Source organism: Perissodus microlepis, chromosome 12, assembly GCF_051167445.1.
Source record: "Perissodus microlepis isolate ML-2025 ecotype Zambia chromosome 12, ASM5116744v1, whole genome shotgun sequence".
NCBI lineage: Eukaryota > Metazoa > Chordata > Actinopteri > Cichliformes > Cichlidae > Perissodus > Perissodus microlepis.
In genome coordinates, this window is record NC_140472.1 from 5,737,432 (window position 1) to 5,755,259 (window position 17,828).

The following is a 17,828-nucleotide window of genomic DNA, read 5'->3' on the forward strand; positions in this document are numbered from 1 at the left end:
CCAAAATCAAGCGCTCCTGCTCCCACACACAAAGATGCGCCCCCACATTTTTATTCTATACGTGTCACACAGGCATAGTTAATACAGGCTTTGAGGAACACATTTTTATTTCTCAGTTCCTGATCATTGCTCAATCCGCTAAAATAAATAGAGCCATCTGGAAATCATATTATGTGAGTAGTAGTCACGATGAAACGTCTAAATATTTTAAAGGGTACATTTGACTGTCAAACATTTTGATCAAAATTACAAATGTCTTGAGATTTAATCGCCGTTGTAAAAGAAGCGTGCGCCGCCCGGGAATCGAACCCGGGTCGCAAGAATGGGAATCTTGCATGATACCACTACACCAGCGGCGCTGCTGACGAGAAGTCCGGGAACGGGATATATGAAGGCTGCTGAATCAGTTGATGTTTATTGAAGGGAGAGGTAAATGCCGTCAATATGATTGAAGACGTTTCGGTAAGTTTGCTTGTCCAAAAAGCAAAAAAAGAGATTAAACCAAGATTGAACAACAGTCAGAATTAGCAGAGTGAGCAGAGCTACCGTAGCTCGGTTTATGGACTTGAATTAGGAGGGATAAGAAAAGTGACAGCAATTGACTGCAATCTGCAATCTACTGACATCTAATGGTGAGATTTTACATGCTGTAACTTTAATAAAAATAGAAAATAATAAGTCACCTCCTCTACAAAGATGACATCAAGGTGTATGCCAAGAGTGAACAAGACATCGATTCACTGATACACACCACCAAGATATACACCAACGACATCAGAATGTTGTTCGGACTGGAGAAGTGTAGTCCGATGATAACAAATAGAGGGAAGGTATAGAACTGAGGGGATCGAACTACCAGAAGGCAACATTGCAGACACTGAGGACAGTTACAAGTACCTGGGGATCCCACAGGCAAATAGAAACCATGAAGAGGCCGCTAGGAAAGCTGCAACCACCAAGTACCTGCAGAGGGTCAGGCAAGTCCTGAGGAGTCAGCTGAACAGTAAGAACAAGATCTGGTCTATCAACACCTACGCCCTACCCATGATCAGGTACTCTGCTGGGATAATAAGTTGGCCAAAAGAGGAGATAGAAGCCACTGACATCAAGACAAGGAAACTCCTTACCATGCATGGAGGGTTTCACCCCAAGTCCAGCACCCTGAGGTTGTACGCCAAGCGGAAGGAAGGAGGCCGGGGACTAGTGAGTGTCAGCACCACGGTCCAGGAGAGACAATGAACATCCATGAATACATCCGGAAGATGGCCCCAACTGACCGCGTGCAGACAGCAGAAACCCAAGAAAGAGGACAAAGAGGAGGAAACATCATGGAAGGACAGGCCCCTGCACAGTGTGTACCACCGGCAGATAGAGAAGGTGGCTGACATCCAGAAATCCTACCAGTGGCTGGACAAAGCTGGACTGAAAGACAGCACAGAGGCACTAATCACGGCAGCACAGGAACAAGCTCTGAGCACAAGATCCATAGAGGCTGGGGTCTATCACACCAGGCAAGACCCCAGGTGCAGGCTGTGGTGTAAAGATGCCCCTGAGACAATCCAGCACATAGAAGCAGGGTGAAAGATGCTAGCAGGCAGGGCATACATGGAACGCCATAACCAAGTGGCTGACATCTGTGCCGATTGCCAAATATGGCCTGGAAGTCCCGAGGTCAAAATGGGAGACGCCCCCAAGGGTGGTGGAGAATGACCGAGCTAAGATCCTGTGGGACTTCCAGATACAAACAGACAAAATGGTGGTGGCTAACCAACCGGACATAGTGGTGGTGGACAAACAGAAGAAGACGGCCGTAGTGATCGATGTAGTGATACCAAATGACAACAACATCAGGAAGAAGGAACATGAGAAGCTTGAGAAGTACCAAGGGCTCAGAGAGGAGCTGGAGAACGTGTGGAGGGTGAAGGTAACAGTGGTCCCAGTGGTAATCGGAGCACTAGGTGCGGTGACTCCCAAGCTAGGCGAGTGGCTCCAGCAGATCCCAGGAACAACATCCAAGATCCCTGTCCAGAAGAGCGCAGTCCTAGGAACAGCTAAGATACTGCGATACCGTCAAGCTCCCAGGCCTCTGGTAGAGGACCCTGCAGGGGCGAGAGGGGATATATAACAACAGTTAAATGTCATACATAGTTGTTTTTTTCACAGTATCTCGGGAGATTTACCAAAGTGCCCTAATTTACCTGAGTTCACCCTTGCTCTTTTGAAATTATGCTATGTTAAAAAAAAAATCATATTGAGAAAAATATTGCAAAATATTCACCAATACAGTCAGAATTAGGTTGATAAGTAGTTCAACAATTGCACAGTCTTTTGTAACTTTGCCTCTGAACACCAGTGGACCAGCGACTCATGTACAGGCTTTAATTTAAAGGGTTTTACGAAAGTGTTGTATTAACCATTCATTACTCAGACGTTTTATCTTAATGTCAGTCCCCCATTTTAAGGTACAAAACATAATTGAACACACTAACATAAACTTAAATGTAAGAATTGTCATTAATGAGTGGATGACAATGATTCCCATACAATAATTACCTTGAGTCTATAAGTCATGGGCATCACTAAATGCTGTGCCAGGTATTACAGCCACTGCTTGTTTGTGGGTTTCTCTGCTTTAATCCTTGTCTTCATTCCAAAATTATATGAAATGTGTCATTGTCCAAAAACATATTAATCTAAGTGTACACCTATGATAGATCATTATCAGCTGAGTATATTGGATAATAAGTATATTGGTCAGGATCCATGTATTGAGTATAATTCATGCACAGCTGTTGAACATGTATAATGAGAATCACTGGTTTTGGGTTATTGTCTTACTTGTAGTGATGCAATACTATATGTCAATACTCCTAAAACTGGCGATTTTCATTATAAATCTTCAGGAGCTACAAATGAATCATATGTGTACGCTATTTTAGCTCTTAAAAATTGCATGCAAATTATTTTCTTATTTGTTCCATAATATCTAAGAACAAAGTTTTCTTCTGGATGCTTCAATAATTTCGAACCATTATTAAACCAGTTGATTCAGACTAACAGATTTTTTTTATTTTTTTATTTTTTTTAACAGTTTATGTGACTACTTAGTCCATACAAACGTGGATTCCATAGAGGTAGGTGGGGTAAAGATGAGTGAGAGTGTAAATGGTGTGAAAGTGATGGGAGTTATATACACTAACAAGCCAGATTCCATGACTGCCACTTGAAATCTTATTGAAGAAAACACATTCAGCTGATCCCACCTAAAATCAGTTCAGTTACCCTTCAGGTAGCCTTCTTCTTTTCAATACTAAGATACTACATTTATGGATGAAAATAGTAAATACTGATGGTAGGCCTTCTTGAAATGAAATATTTACTACGTGAGTCCAAAACCTTTAAATTAATACTTTAAAAATGCCTGAAAAAAGGTGTCAGAATAAAGCAAATTCCAAATTGTGTGGTATTCTAGGCTGTATCCATATAGAGGTCAGGTAGAATAAACCAGAAACCCTCTAAATCTGCTCTGTTTCTGTTCATAAAGTCTAAAATCCTCGCATCTTATTTACAAGCACAGTCCCAGCTCATTTACCATGGCATGCTTATTGGGTTTATGTGGTCATGGGTCTAAAGAAGAATGAAGAGGCTTGGAAATTAGGCTTAGACACTCATAAGCAAATCAAAGGCCACAGAAAAAGTCTGGTGCACAGCAATGTGGTGAGGGAAATGGAACACTAAAGCAAAGGGCGGGATTCTATATTATAAACAACAAGATTATTTCAGAAATAAGAAATGTAGATAAAGCAGGGAAACAATACAAAAAAAGAATATTTTAACTTAGAATGAATCTTGCTGGTCTGTGTGAACACTGTTAGGCTGAAAATGAGATCGCTATTTAGGCTAAAATGAACCTTAACCTCCAAAGACCTGAACTCTTCCACAGCATGCATTTTTAATTTCTCTTTGATATTTGGGCTGATTGGGACCTGATGAATGTAAAAACAAAGAATTATCAGCGTTTTTTGTTTTTTTTTCCTAATTTTTGTTTCTAAGAAAAATGAGAGCCACATATGGTTGCAGCAGGATGATTATGTTAGTTTAAATGAATCAACACCCCCGAGTCATTCTAACTACCAGAAACCTCGAAGCACAGGCCGAGGGGGCGGTGTGGCAGCAATTTTTCACACCAGCCTATTAATTAATGAAAGACCAAGACAGACTTTTAATTCATTTGAAAGCCTGATGCTTAACATTGTCCACCCCAGCTGTGAAACTCAGAAACCAGTCTTACTTGTTATCATCTATCGTCCACCTGGGCCTTACACAGAGTTTCTGTCTGATTTCTCAGACTTTATATCTAATTTAGTTCTGAGCTCAAATAAAATAATTATTGTGGGTGATTTTAACATCCATGTAGATGCTAAAAATGACAGCCTCAACATGGCATTTAGTCTGTTATTAGACTCAATTGGCTTCTCTCAAAATGTAAAAGAACCCACCCACCACTTTAATCACACTCTAGATCTTGTTTTAACATATGGCATAGAAACTGAACATTTAACAGTGTTTCCTGAAAACCCTCTCCTGTCTGATCATTTCCTGATAACATTTACATTTACAATAATTGATTACACAGCGGTGGAGAGTAGATTTTATCAAAGTAGATGTCTTTCTGAAAGCGCTGTAACTAAGTTTAAGAATATAATCCACCCACTGTTATCATCTTCAATGCCCTGTACCAACACAGAGCAGAGCAGCTATCTGAACGCTACCCCAACAGAGGTTGATTATCTTGTTAATAATTTCACCTCCTCACTACGTACGACTCTGGATACTGTAGCTCCAGTGAAAACTAAGGTCTCTAATCAGAAGTACCTGACTCCGTGGTATAATTCTCAAACACGTACCCTAAAGCAGATGACTCGTAATCTGGAGAGGAAATGGCGTGTCACAAATTTAGAGGATCATCATTTAGCCTGGAGAAATAGTTTGCTGCTTTATAAGAAAGCCCTCCGCAAAGCCAGAACATCTTACTATTCATCACTGATTGAAGAAAATAAGAACAACCCCAGGTTTCTCTTCAGCACTGTAGCCAGGCTGACAAAGAGTCAGAGCTCTGTTGAGCCAACCATCCCTTTAACGTTAACTAGTAATGACTTCATGAACTTCTTCACAAATAAAATTTTTATCATTAGAGAAAAAATTACCAGTAATCATCCCACAGATGTAATATTATCTACAGCTACTCTTAGTACCATTGATGTTAAGTTAGACTCTTTTTCTCCAATTGATCTTTCTGAGTTAACTTCAATAATTACTTCCTCCAAACCATCAACGTGTCTTTTAGACCCCATTCCTACAAAACTGCTCAAAGAAGTCCTGCCATTGATTAATTCTTCGATCTTAAATATGATCAACCTATCTCTAATGGTCGGCTATGTACCACAGGCCTTCAAGCTGGCTGTGGTTAAACCTTTACTCAAAAAGCCATCTCTAGACCCAGCAGTCTTAGCTAATTATAGGCCAATCTCCAACCTTCCTTTCATATCAAAAATCCTTGAAAGAGTAGTTGTCAAACAGCTAACAGATCATCTGCAGAGGAATGGTTTATTTGAAGAGTTTCAGTCAGGTTTCAGAGCTCATCACAGCACAGAAACAGCTTTAGTGAAGGTTACAAATGATCTTCTTATGGCCTCTGACAGTGGACTCATCTCTGTGCTTGTCCTGCTAGACCTCAGTGCAGCGTTCGATACTGTCGACCATAATATCCTATTAGAGCGATTAGAACATGCTGTAGGTATTACAGGTACTGTGCTGCAGTGGTTTGTATCATATCTATCTAATAGACTCCAATTTGTGCATGTAAATGGAGAGTCCTCTTCACACACTGAGGTTAATTATGGAGTTCCACAGGGTTCAGTGCTAGGACCAATTCTGTTTACATTATACATGCTTCCCTTAGGCAGCATCATTAGAAGACATAGCATACATTTTCACTGCTATGCAGATGACACCCAGCTCTATCTGTCTATGAAGCCAGATAACACACACCAATTAGTTAAACTGCAGGAATGTCTTAAAGACATAAAGACCTGGATGGCCGCTAACTTTCTGCTTCTTAATTCAGATAAAACTGAGGTTATTGTACTCGGCCCTGAAAATCTTAGAAATATGGTATCTAACCAGATTCATACTCTGGATGGCATTACCTTGGCCTCCAGTAACGCTGTGAGGAACCTTGGAGTCATTTTTAACCAGGACATGTCCTTCAACGCACATATTAAACAAATATGTAAGACTGCTTTCTTCCATTTGCGCAACATCTCTAAAATTAGAAATATCCTGTCTCAGAGTGACGCTGAAAAACTAGTTCATGCATTTATTACTTCCAGGCTGGACTACTGTAATTCATTATTATCAGGATGTCCAAAAAACTCACTGAAAAGCCTTCAGCTAATCCAAAATGCTGCAGCAAGAGTACTGACAGGGACTAGAAGGAGAGAGCATATTTCTCCTGTTTTGGCTTCCCTTCATTGGCTTCCTGTTAAATCCAGAATTGAATTCAAAATCCTGCTCCTCACATACGAGGTCTTAAATAATCAGGCCCCATCTTATCTTAATGACCTTGTAGTACCATATCACCCTATTAGAGCACTTCGCTCTCGCTCTGCAGGCCTACTTGTTGTTCCTAGAGTATTTAAAAGTAGAATGGGAGGCAGAGCCTTCAGTTTTCAGGCCCCTCTTCTGTGGAACCAGCTTCCAGTTTGGATTCGGGAGACAGACACAATCTCTACTTTTAAGATTAGGCTTAAAACTTTCCTTTTTGCTAAAGCATATAGTTAGGGCTGGACCAGGTGACCCTGAATCCTCCCTTAGTTATGCTGCAATAGACGTAGGCTGCCGGGGGATTCCCATGATGCATTGAGTTTTTCCTTTCCAGTCACCTTTCTCACTCACTATGTATTAATAGACCTCTCTGCATTGAATCATATCTGTTATTAACCTCTGTCTCTCTTCCACAGCATGTCTTTTATCCTGTCTTCCTTCTCTCACCCCAACCGGTCGCAGCAGATGGCCGCCCCTCCCTGAGCCTGGTTCTGCCGGAGGTTTCTTTCTGTTAAAAGGGAGTTTTTCCTTCCCACTGTCGCCAAAGTGCTTGCTCATAGGGGGTCATATGATTGTTGGGTTTTTCTCTGTATCTATGAAGCGCCTTGAGGCGACTTTTGTTGTGATTTGGCGCTATATAAATAAAATTGAATTGAATTGAATTGAATTGAATTGAATTGAATTGAATATGAGGATATGAGGATATTCGTTTAAAATTTTGATAGAACAGTAGCAGTATAATGTCCTCATAAGTGGATATCAGGCCCTTGTAGAGCAAAATTGAGTATTTTGGTCTAAATAACCCAAAATGTGATGTCCACATATGTGGACGCCAGGTCCTAGGAGGTTAAAGTTGTGTGTACATGTTTAATGTTCTTTAAGAGACAGTATTTATGGGCGCAATAAAATACTGTATAAAATAGTTTCTTTTGTTTTGTATTAATTTTGTGTCTGTTTGTTTTTCCTTTTTTGTGTTTTGAGTCATTGGGTAGGATTTGTACAGACTGCGATCCACATTCCGAAGCAGAGGTGGCGCTAATGCAACCTCAACGATGACATAATCAACAGCACAGGAGCCAACAGTGCAACGCTCTAGAGCGGAGGGAGAAGAAGAAGCATTCCATTTCGGGGTAAACATGGCTGCTTCTGCTGGTTGTGATCATTACATTCGAAGCTGCTTATTGAAAGTGAGTAAAATGCTTTAAAAAAATGTTCATACATTTGTCTTAAATATACGGTGGAGGCAAATAGGCTTTGAATATGCCAAGTTATAACTGTGCTATAACGATTATGTCGTCGGTATATCTCTGCTAGAGACTGTCATAGTTAGCTAGCTAGCTAGTTATTTAGTCTTCAGCAAACGTCGCTGTAACAGGGTTAAATAATAATAAATGTTTCAGACGGCATGATCTTGCATAATATCTGCACGGCGTTGTTGAAGCGAGGGGCTTGAGAGTTTCTGGAGCTTTTCTCGCCTCCTTCCCTCCGGTCTTAGTCCTTCCCATCATAATTACGCGCGGAGGAGACAAGGAAGCCTGCTCCCTCTCACATTTGACAAATAGGAAAAATGAGAGTTTATGTATTTAGCGCAAAAGAGCACAAAACTGAAAAGAATTTAAAATTGTTGCCTTCCTAATCGGTTGTACTTGGCCTTGACAGAAAACGTCAGAGGGGGTCAAGGAAAGGCGTGGGGAATTTATCATTTATTTTATATACACTTTAATTACGTAACCTTTACACACTGTTTATATTTAAATCTTTTACATTGTGTCCAAATTTGATGTACAGATCTATTAAAAGTGTGTAAACAGCCTATCTGACGTTTGATAAGTTGATGACTCATCTTTATATTTTCAAACAGCAGGGAGAATGTACTTTTTTTTAGGTCTTGGAGCCAAAACGTCTGATGCCACACGATATCATGTCCTGTTTTACCTAACACGTGACGTGACAAATATATTTTATCCTCTTGTCCTCATTGCCAATTTTTAATTAATTACTTAAGGGGTGGTCAGGCCGTGTCATTAGTATGGAAGCTCTTCACTGTGAGCCAAGACGTTTATAACAGCACGCCTAATCAGACACTTGATTAGTAGCTGAACATGGACATGTTGGCTAAAGCTGTTCAGAGTTCAGTCAGCCAGCAGCCTGGGTATGAGAATCCAAACAGCTCCAGTTATCAGGGGAATTTATAAATGTTGTTTTGTTATATATCACCGGCTTTTGTTTGATAAGGTCAAATATGTCAAATAAAGGTGGGTGTACTGCAGCAAATTGTTATTTAATTATTTGTACTTCTTTCCAGTAGCAGAGCATTTTTTCAGTTGTTTAAGAGAGAGGGGCTTCTTGACTTACTGCTGTTCGGGAGAAATTTAAAGTTTATTCATATATACACATGCATATCATATTTTCAGACACACACATAATTTCCATGACAGTGCCAAGCTCCCTCTTGAACTTTGTCAGCACTGTTTAATAAAGAATTTTCAGAATAAGGATTACATTTAGGCGCGCGCACACACACACACACACACACACACACACACACGCTTAGTGACTTATTGCTACAGCTACACAAACTGTGATAGGACTACTATATGGGCTCAAATTGTGGTCATAAATATTTTGTACTTGTAAATCAGGATTTGTATGTGTAAAAAGAATTTGTGTGTGTGTAAAACAGATTTGTGTGTGTAAAAAGAATTTGTGTGTGCGTAAAAAAGATTTGTGTGTGGACTTAGCCAAAAAATACGTGTGAAACTCTGCACTCAAGTTTCAAGTTACAAGTATGAATTTTGACCCGTTTTTTCTTCCTTTCATCTGATTGGCCAATGTCATGTCAATCACAAATTTAACTATCCAATCAGAGAACAGGTGGGTTTGGCTATTGGAGGGGTGCTTTATGGAGCTTCAGGTCCTTGAAGGGAATAAATGCCCTTTTATTGAATATTTGAAGAACCAGCAAAAAAACCAGAAACTCTTGTAGAGGACATAAAGTCAGAGATAGAAACGACAAGGAGCAGGTGCATCTAGTACAGGTAGAGCTGCTGCAAAAACACAGAGCTCAGCAGCCAGCGCAACAAATTCTGGATCCTTGGCTTTTAGTTAGCAGTTAGCATTAGCAGCACATCCTGCGTCCGATGTGAAAGGACCTTTATGCTGCGCACTGTGACTCACAGCCATGGTTCCGGGTCAGCCCTGACTTTGTGTTAAACTAATCCTAAAGTAATAATGGTATTTCTAACCACTGATATACCACAACTTTATCCTTTCAACAGCTACTGAACGTTTGGGGACCTAGCTTGTATAGGATATTTATATAGAGATCCTCCAGCTTCAAACTGTATTACCCTTCAAGGACCTGCAGTTCAAAAAAGCGCCCCTCCGACAGCCAAACCCACCTGTTCTCTGATTGGATAGTTAAATTTGTGATTGACATGACATTGGCCAATCAGATGAAAGAAAGAAATACGGTACAAAATTCGTACTTGTAACTTGAAACTTGAGTGCAGAGTTTCACACATATTTTTTTGGCTAAGTCCACACACAAATCTTTTTTATGCACACACAAATTCTTTTTACACATACAAATCTTTTTTACACACACACAAATTCTTTTTACACATACAAATCCTGATTTACAAGTACAAAATATTTATGACCACAATTTGAGCCCATACTACTATACCCATCCCTGTCTGTGCCCTGTGTAATCGCGTTTCTGCTGTACTGCAGGCACCTTGCTGCGGTAAACTGTACGTGTGTCGGCTGTGCCACGATGCAGAGGAGAACCACCAGATGGATCGATTCAAAGTCAGAGAGGTGCAGTGCTCAGCGTGTCTGACGGTGCAGCAGGTAACTGAGGAAAAGCTAGTTAACGTGTTTGAGCTCCACCGTCGGTTACAGCAGGACGTCTCGATATCACCTTAGTGCTTGAGTTGTACTTTTGATTATGGTTAGCTCGGATGAAGGGAAAAAGCTGTACAAATGTTATACTTTTGTAGACACAGCAGACTTGTCAGCAATGTCATTTGCTGTTTGGGGAGTATTACTGCGACATTTGCCACTTGTTCGACAAAGACAAGAAGCAGTACCACTGTCAGCCCTGTGGAATCTGCAGGTGAGAAACTGATTCAATATATTTCATGTTTATAGTGTCTAAATATTTCTATGTGTAACTTTAGTAGTAATAATGATACGGGTACTGGGGAAATGTCTTCTTAATGTTCCCCACAAAATTTTCCCATTTTTCTTAATTCATTAAGAAACTGTCAGAGATAAAAATCACAGTGTTGTGTTATCATGCTGATATTTCACTGTTCCCGAAACACGTGATGGCAAAATTTGTCATTTAGTGAGTTTTCAAATGTGCCTCTACAGGATTGGGCCCAGAGAGAAGTACTTTCACTGCGAGAAGTGCAATTTGTGTTTAGCTCAGGATCTGCAAGGAAACCACAAGGTGACTATCGCTGTGTTCCTGACTTGCCTACATCTATCTGTATGTTGAGCCCTCACAGTTTTAATTTCCCTTTATTTTCTATGTTTCAGTGTGTTGAAAATGTTTCAAGGCAGAACTGTCCTGTCTGCATGGAGGTAACAGCATTAATGGGATAGAAGGCGAGGAGAAGGGTGACTCTTTTTTTAATCTATTTTCTCCAGAGTTTAATATATATTTCTTTCTTTTTTTTAATGTTTTTTAATGCAGGATATTCACACATCCAGGATTGGAGCTCATGTTCTTCCATGTGGCCATCTTTTACACAAGTAGGATTCCTTACTCTCTGGATACTGTCAGTTCAGGGTTATGGGGTTTAATAGTGTATTTTTTAATTTCTACCAGTGGCACAAAATGATATTTAAAAAAACACACCGGGCATTTTTCCCACTTCCAACACAAAAAGTCTTTCACATCTTAATCTTTAATAATGACTGATTTTACTTTACTGGAATTAGTCCTGTTAGACTGATTTGGTGACTTATCCGGTTTTTTTCTGTGTGAAATATCTCACCTACACGACTATGCTGGTGGAAAAATAGTTACAGTCTAATATCAAAATCAGGTCAACACTCCTGTTTCTCCTATTTGCTGCTGCTGATAGTTCAGTGTTGCTGAACTATCAGCAGCACACACGCACAAATTAACTTGAAAGCATCCAGAAGTCTGTGCAAAATTTGTGACAGAAAACTATAGTGAAGCACACTCCATTTATTATTATGACTCTTTTAATAATATGAATGTTTAATGCATGTGTAGGGAAATGAATCACAGATATTTGAGTAGGATCAGGCACCTATCTGACCAAAATGTCAAATAGGTGCCTGATTGCAACACTGTCAGTTTGACAGTATCTGTTCACAGACAAACACATAGTACTCAAAACTACCTTTGTAGTATATCCTGCTACCACAGTCTCCAAGAACACAATTTTGCAGTAATGACAAAACACAGACTCAGCACTGACAAACTGACTTCAGATTAAAATATCTTCACGATCTATTGTGACATAATAGTAACAATGCGTTTGTTCACCCTCTTCTACAGGACCTGCTTTGATGACATGATCAGAACAGGGTATGTTTAATGAACTCCTTTTTCTGGTAAAATAAGATGTTGTTGTAATTAAGGGACCGGGTTATAGTCTGCTTTTTACCCCTCAGCCGTAAAAGGCTGACGGAGTATTGTTGTCGCCCTGCTAAGCATGCAGGATGTGTCGACACAAGTTTGTAAACGAGACCATGTAAGATTTTGAAATTGATACAGTAGGTCCATCTACTAAAAAATCTCAGATAAGTTTGAATCTCAGTGACCTTGACGTCAAGGTCAGAGGTCAGGTTTTTGTACAGGCTTCTGTAATTTGTAAAAGCTTGTCCAATCTACCTGGTACAGAGCAAAAACGGTTTCTGATCAGCTTTTTAAAGGCTACATTGTGGCAATGTAGGGATTTTTGTGTGTCCTCTTATTTGATTGCTGGTGGCCTTCCATATGATTGCTTTTTTCCCTCCCCTGTGTTTGTTTCAGAGCTTATCGCTGCCCACTGTGCATGCACAGTGCTTGTGACATGCAGAACCACTGGAAGGAGATAGATAAAGAGATCGCTCAGTCACCAATGCCCACTGAGTACCAAGGAGCAATGGTCAAAGTAGGCCTTCGATAACACAATAAAATGCTGGTGCATTTATCTAAATGTGAATATGAAACCGATATTTGTTCTGTTTGATGATTTTTTTTTTTTTTAATGTCCTTACTGCAGATTATGTGTAATGACTGCCAAGCTCACTGTATGGTGCCTTTCCATGTGCTGGGAATGAAGTGCACCAGCTGCGGCTCGTATAACACAGCGCAGGATGGAGGACTCATCCAGCTGCAGCAGCCCGAGCAGAACATGGAGCCACAGCAGCACGATCAACAGTAGTTTCCACACAACATTAAGAGTACATGCTTGACCAAAACCGAAGGCATGTGATGTAGTAACGAGCATCTAGGGTAAAACTAGACTGAGCTGGTTTCTCCAGTTTGTACATACAAAAATGTATTTATCTATTTTCCCTACCTGCTAACATTCATCGTGGATGGAATTTTTTCCAGGATCCACTCGGTGGGAATCACTGGACAGGATCACCATACTTACAAAGAAAGACAATTTAGAAGCATAGTCCATATGACCTGCATGTTTATAGGAGGCGGCACGATTGAATCATTCAAAGCCACGCAGGTGATGGTGTCAGTGGTGTGCAGTTGTGGTTAGTTAGCCTGATACATCTGGTGTATGTGCCATAAATCTTATTTAAATGATCTGAGTAAGAGAAAGTGTTAACTAATGTGTGTTTGTCATTGGCATTGGTCAGCCTGTGCTGTTACTTGCATAGTCTCCCTGTTAGTCAAATATTTAACAGATGGCATTGTTTCTTCATTACAGTTCTAAATACATATTTTAGTTTGTCATTGTGGATCCCTCTCTCTATGATTTTTAGTTGGAACTTGCTACAAGGGTTGAAAATGTTTTATTGTATCAAAATTCTAGTTCAAATCAAACATTCATGCATATCTTAAAAAAAGGCTCATTATATATAAACTTGATGATCTATTTGTCTTTAAAGCTGTCATCAAACCCCACTTATAATTGTAAAATACTATATGTGCAATCTGAAATTTAAAAATCTAAATTACATACAAATGGAAATATATGTGAATTAAATTTAGATGGCTTTGTAATGCTCCACAGCTAGCCAACATCCTGTATAATTTCTGTTGTGCCCACAGACTGTATATTAAAGAAAGATGCATGTAACCTCAAAGATTTCAAAAGCGGAGTCTGTGAGGAAGTGCCTTGAATTTGCTTTCTTTCTACTGACCAGCAGGGGGCGACGTCTGTTTGCAAAAAGAAGTCAGACTGCAAAAAACTCTGCGATGATTAATTGTTCAATTCATTTTGTAAATTATGGTGCCCATTTTAGAGGAAAGGAGAGTATGCTGTTTAGTGTGTTTGACAGCTGCTAACGCACGAGCATGTAGCATCTGTTTCTCACCGAATTACGTTCAGTTTGAAAACATCAAGACAGCGGCTGCCAAAATGCTGAGGATGAGACTTCGGTCTTTTATATACAGTCTGTGGTTGTGGCTACTGTGATAAATGGCCCTTAATTATTTTTGCATGTTTGCCCCTTGCAGGTATCAGGTTTGCTGAACTGTACTCTGACTGTAATACACACTCACATTAAACACTCATTTTACTAAACAGTTCACCGGATTTGAGACAAACATTTAATCAGTTTAATTTTCAGCTGTTTATTAATTAATTTATTGTGACTGTACTTTTGTTATTGCAACAGCTTTAGATGTGTTTATTGTATATATACAGCATATACATTAGCACCATTTTTTTTCCCATTTGCCAAGGTTGAGGGAAAAGTGGCAAAGTAAAAGCCATCTATATAAGTATCAAGTCAAGGTTGTGTATATGTACAGCCATAATGTGGTCTGTCCTGGTCACGTAGGCTGAACTAAAACTTAAATGAACAACAATTTCTGTGTTCTGTTGGGGATCAAATGCTGTCTCCTCTAGGTGGATCTGGCTCAGCAGTTGTGACCTGGAAAGTGAAACAGACAGGACCACCATCTAGTGTTGTTCCAATAGGGAGTACCAGTGGTGGGGCTGTGGAGAATGCTGTAGGTGTTGGTTGGATGACACATGTAGGAAAGGGTGGAGTGACACCCTGGGTGGATCCTTGGTATGTGGTAATGACTTGTGGTTGAATTGTACCTATGACTACACCAGTCTCTGAAAGCCCTGAAGGATGCGGGGCGTCTGTGTTTGGTAGAATGTGGGTAGGGTTAACAGCGTTAACAGAGTCCTTTGTGGGACCAGAATTGGGCACATCTAAAGAAACATCAACGCTCATCGCAGTATGAGACGGATCTGGCACAAGCTGTAAAGCATCTGGGTCAGCAGAGGTTTGTGGGTCTTCAGGAGAAGTGGCCAGAGAAGGTCCTGCATCTGCAGAGGGAAGCGGTGCTGCATCCAGGGGGTTCTCTGTAGCATCCGGCGTGTTTGACTGCAGGGTTTCCTGTGAAGACCTATCATTAGTGGTGGTCTCTTCTGATGAACTGGATTCACTTGACTCTGATGACTTGGGTGAATCCTCACTTTCTTTCAGATGGACCTGTTTTATAATGAAACTGTCACAAATCCACCAATCTTTGCTATACAGTGGGAAAATGTAGCAGTAAAGTAGTATATCTACTCACTGGTTTAGTTGTCACTAGAGTCACCATGAGGACAACGCAAAGGGTGGCCCCCAGGACTGCCATTGCTGTCCTTCCTGTATTTGCTGAAACAAACTAAAAGAACCATATTGGTAAACTGGTAGTGTGTACATCGAGAGACAAACAGAGTACTTTCTTCTTGGTTCAGTTAAAAAGGATTTCCACCTCAAATATTGTTAAAAAAGACATTTCTGGAATCATGTTTTTCATGTTTGTAGTGGCACAGATCTTTTTTTTGGGGGGGTTGATTTACATTTAAATTTGTCAACCCTTTGCTAATATTGCCTTTAACTGTCTCAAGCATAAAATTCATTAAGTTTTAAATGAGGGTATTGCTGCATCCACTAATCTATTACTATTTGAAGGAATTAAAGAGTAACACAAGTAAACATTTTAGAATTCAATTTAAATGCATTATTGAATGTTAGTAAAGTTGTTCTACATCTTGGACTACAACAAGTTCAGTAAAGTGAAATGCTAAGTTATGATTGAGAACCTACCTTAATGGTCGAGTGTCCTCACCATAGAAACGCTCCAGACTGATTACAGTAAATTCTCACTTCTGCTCAGTCCTCAGCAAACAATAGAACATCTGGGTTGGCCTTCTTTTTATATAGCCGTGGAAATGTGTGGGTACCGGGCCATCATTGGGTTCCTGTTCCTGGCAATATATTATGCACTGTAGCGCTGATTCCTAAAACCATGAAAGCTAAATCACTAAACACCCCCAGCTAAACTGAAATGACAGATCGCTAAAAATTCTAGGACAATGGTTGTAGAAGAATAAGTCCACCAGAAGTGCCTATTCATAAGCACAGTAAACATGTGTTTTGTGGTATTGGTTTAAACAATGGTTTAGAATTTAAATAGATGTAAAATACCTAAGGAATTTTAGACAAAGTTTCATGCATAGTGTTTGCACTGAGTGCAAAAGTACTAACGTGATTTGGATTGTTTTGATGTTCCATAGTATTAATTAAATACCCAGTGTCTCCGTAGACACTGAAACAACATTCTATATGGACACCGTTTTGTCTCCCTGTTTTACAGAACAGTCAAATAAGACAATTCAGGAAAGTAAGGATCACTGCAATTCATTGTTTCCTAGCTGATTGTGACATCACCATGAAGACTACGAAGCCTTGCAGAGTGTCTGTCCACAAGTGTTACAAACCATATGTCTCCTAAATACCTAAATAAAACATTAATCATAACAATAATAATAGCTTCAACTGTGTGCCATGACACTTAAAAGTGACATTTCTGATCATTTACAGTCCTCTGTAGTCTTAAGCCACCACTCATTTCTTTGTTTTGCATACAGTGAGCCAGACTAGTAATTTTTAAAATGTGATCTTTAGCAAAAGTTCGAGGTTTTCTGAAGGTGTTCCATTTGCTGCTTTTCCCCACTCAATTTTAGTTCAGTATCTGTCCATTTTTAGAGGATTTTTTGTTTCCTTAGCCACTGGGTGCTGAGCTACGAGCCATTCAAGAGTTGAAAACACCTACACAACAGAAAACATAGCAAAACACCAGGTTTATGTTGTATTGTAAGGCACATTGTTACTAACAGCTTGTTTCTCCCCCCCCCCCCAAAAAAAAGTAATTTCTTTAGTTGAATCTACAAAAATAAAATGCTAAGGACAAAAGTTTGAGAGGCGTACATTGTAATTTTGCAACAAAAAGCTGCTAGCCAGAAACTGGACATAAATCAACATGGTGTGTGACGATGAAAAATGGAAGAAACCGGAGGAGAAAAAAGTGAAAGACCTAAACAAACAAACCTCTACAACAAATGAACAGTAGCTGGAAGTAGTGTTCTTTGTAGGAAAAGATCCAGCAGAGACCTGACGATCTGGCTGATCCTAAGTTTCACGGGAAACAGCCTCAGTGGAAGGGTGGCTGTCAAGAAGCCATTCTTTAAAGAAGAAAAGTCTGAGGTATGCCAAATTATACAAGAAGTGGACAGGAAAAATCTGACAATATTTGGGATTCAATGAGTGACAAATCAAACTGCTGTCAATGTGTATGCAGGTAGTAAGGAGAAGAGTACAACAGTGTTTGTAAAACAGAGGCTCTGTCTTGGTTTCGTGCTGCATTTCAGCCAGTGTTGTTTGAGAGCTTGTCAGAAGAAAAAAAAAAAAAAAAAGAATTATGAGGAAAGTACAGTCAGATTTTGACAATGATCCTGTGTCACACCAAATACTGACGTTTAAGTTTGTTAGAATTCTACAAACGATGTCTTTGCCTCGTATCATTTTTCCTGTGCATTCACAAGTTTCATTATGTCACAGCACCCATTTCCCATGTTCCTAGGAAAATCTTGTGAAATTAGGGCTGGCTCAAGACTTTTGCACAGTAGTTATTTCAGTTTAAGTAATAGTCCCCCCTTTACACAACTGTAAAGGTCTTTTAGTCAAAACAAGGCATTAAAGTCAGACTTGCACTCACATTTTAC

At 39.8% G+C, this 17,828-nt stretch overlaps 3 protein-coding genes and 1 non-coding gene across 5 annotated transcripts; 2 read left to right on the plus strand and 2 right to left on the minus strand.

Moving 5' to 3' along the window:
- The first annotated feature begins 30 nt into the window (after positions 1 to 30).
- Positions 31 to 7,468, plus strand: LOC146375679 (uncharacterized). 2 transcript variants are annotated; one of them, XM_084946136.1, is made up of 3 exons: positions 31 to 2,089; positions 3,092 to 3,134; positions 7,023 to 7,468. In XM_084946136.1, exons 1-2 carry the CDS (start codon positions 1,754 to 1,756, stop codon positions 3,098 to 3,100), a joined length of 345 nt encoding a protein of 114 aa, XP_084802262.1. In that variant the 5' UTR covers positions 31 to 1,753; the 3' UTR covers positions 3,101 to 3,134; positions 7,023 to 7,468. The 2 variants fall into 2 exon arrangements, with proteins under 2 accessions (XP_084802262.1, XP_084802261.1); XM_084946135.1 differs by lacking the exon at positions 7,023 to 7,468 and having other exon boundaries at positions 3,092 to 6,773.
- On the minus strand, positions 289 to 359 carry trnag-ccc (transfer RNA glycine (anticodon CCC)). Its single transcript has one exon. It is a non-coding gene; the product is annotated as a tRNA-Gly (tRNA).
- Positions 7,469 to 7,610: 142 nt separating the features above from the next.
- On the plus strand, positions 7,611 to 14,347 carry rchy1 (ring finger and CHY zinc finger domain containing 1). The gene is made up of 9 exons (XM_084946132.1): positions 7,611 to 7,793; positions 10,342 to 10,461; positions 10,611 to 10,726; positions 10,987 to 11,065; positions 11,155 to 11,199; positions 11,312 to 11,370; positions 12,149 to 12,178; positions 12,626 to 12,746; positions 12,858 to 14,347. Exons 1-9 carry the CDS (start codon positions 7,743 to 7,745, stop codon positions 13,017 to 13,019), a joined length of 783 nt encoding a protein of 260 aa, XP_084802258.1. The 5' UTR covers positions 7,611 to 7,742; the 3' UTR covers positions 13,020 to 14,347.
- A 10-nt stretch (positions 14,348 to 14,357) lies between these two features.
- Positions 14,358 to 15,415, minus strand: LOC146375682 (uncharacterized). The gene is made up of 2 exons (XM_084946140.1): positions 15,353 to 15,415; positions 14,358 to 15,267 (listed from the first exon to the last, which is right to left on the minus strand). Exons 1-2 carry the CDS (start codon positions 15,413 to 15,415, stop codon positions 14,650 to 14,652), a joined length of 681 nt encoding a protein of 226 aa, XP_084802266.1. The 3' UTR covers positions 14,358 to 14,649.
- Between the last annotated feature and the right edge of the window lie 2,413 nt (positions 15,416 to 17,828).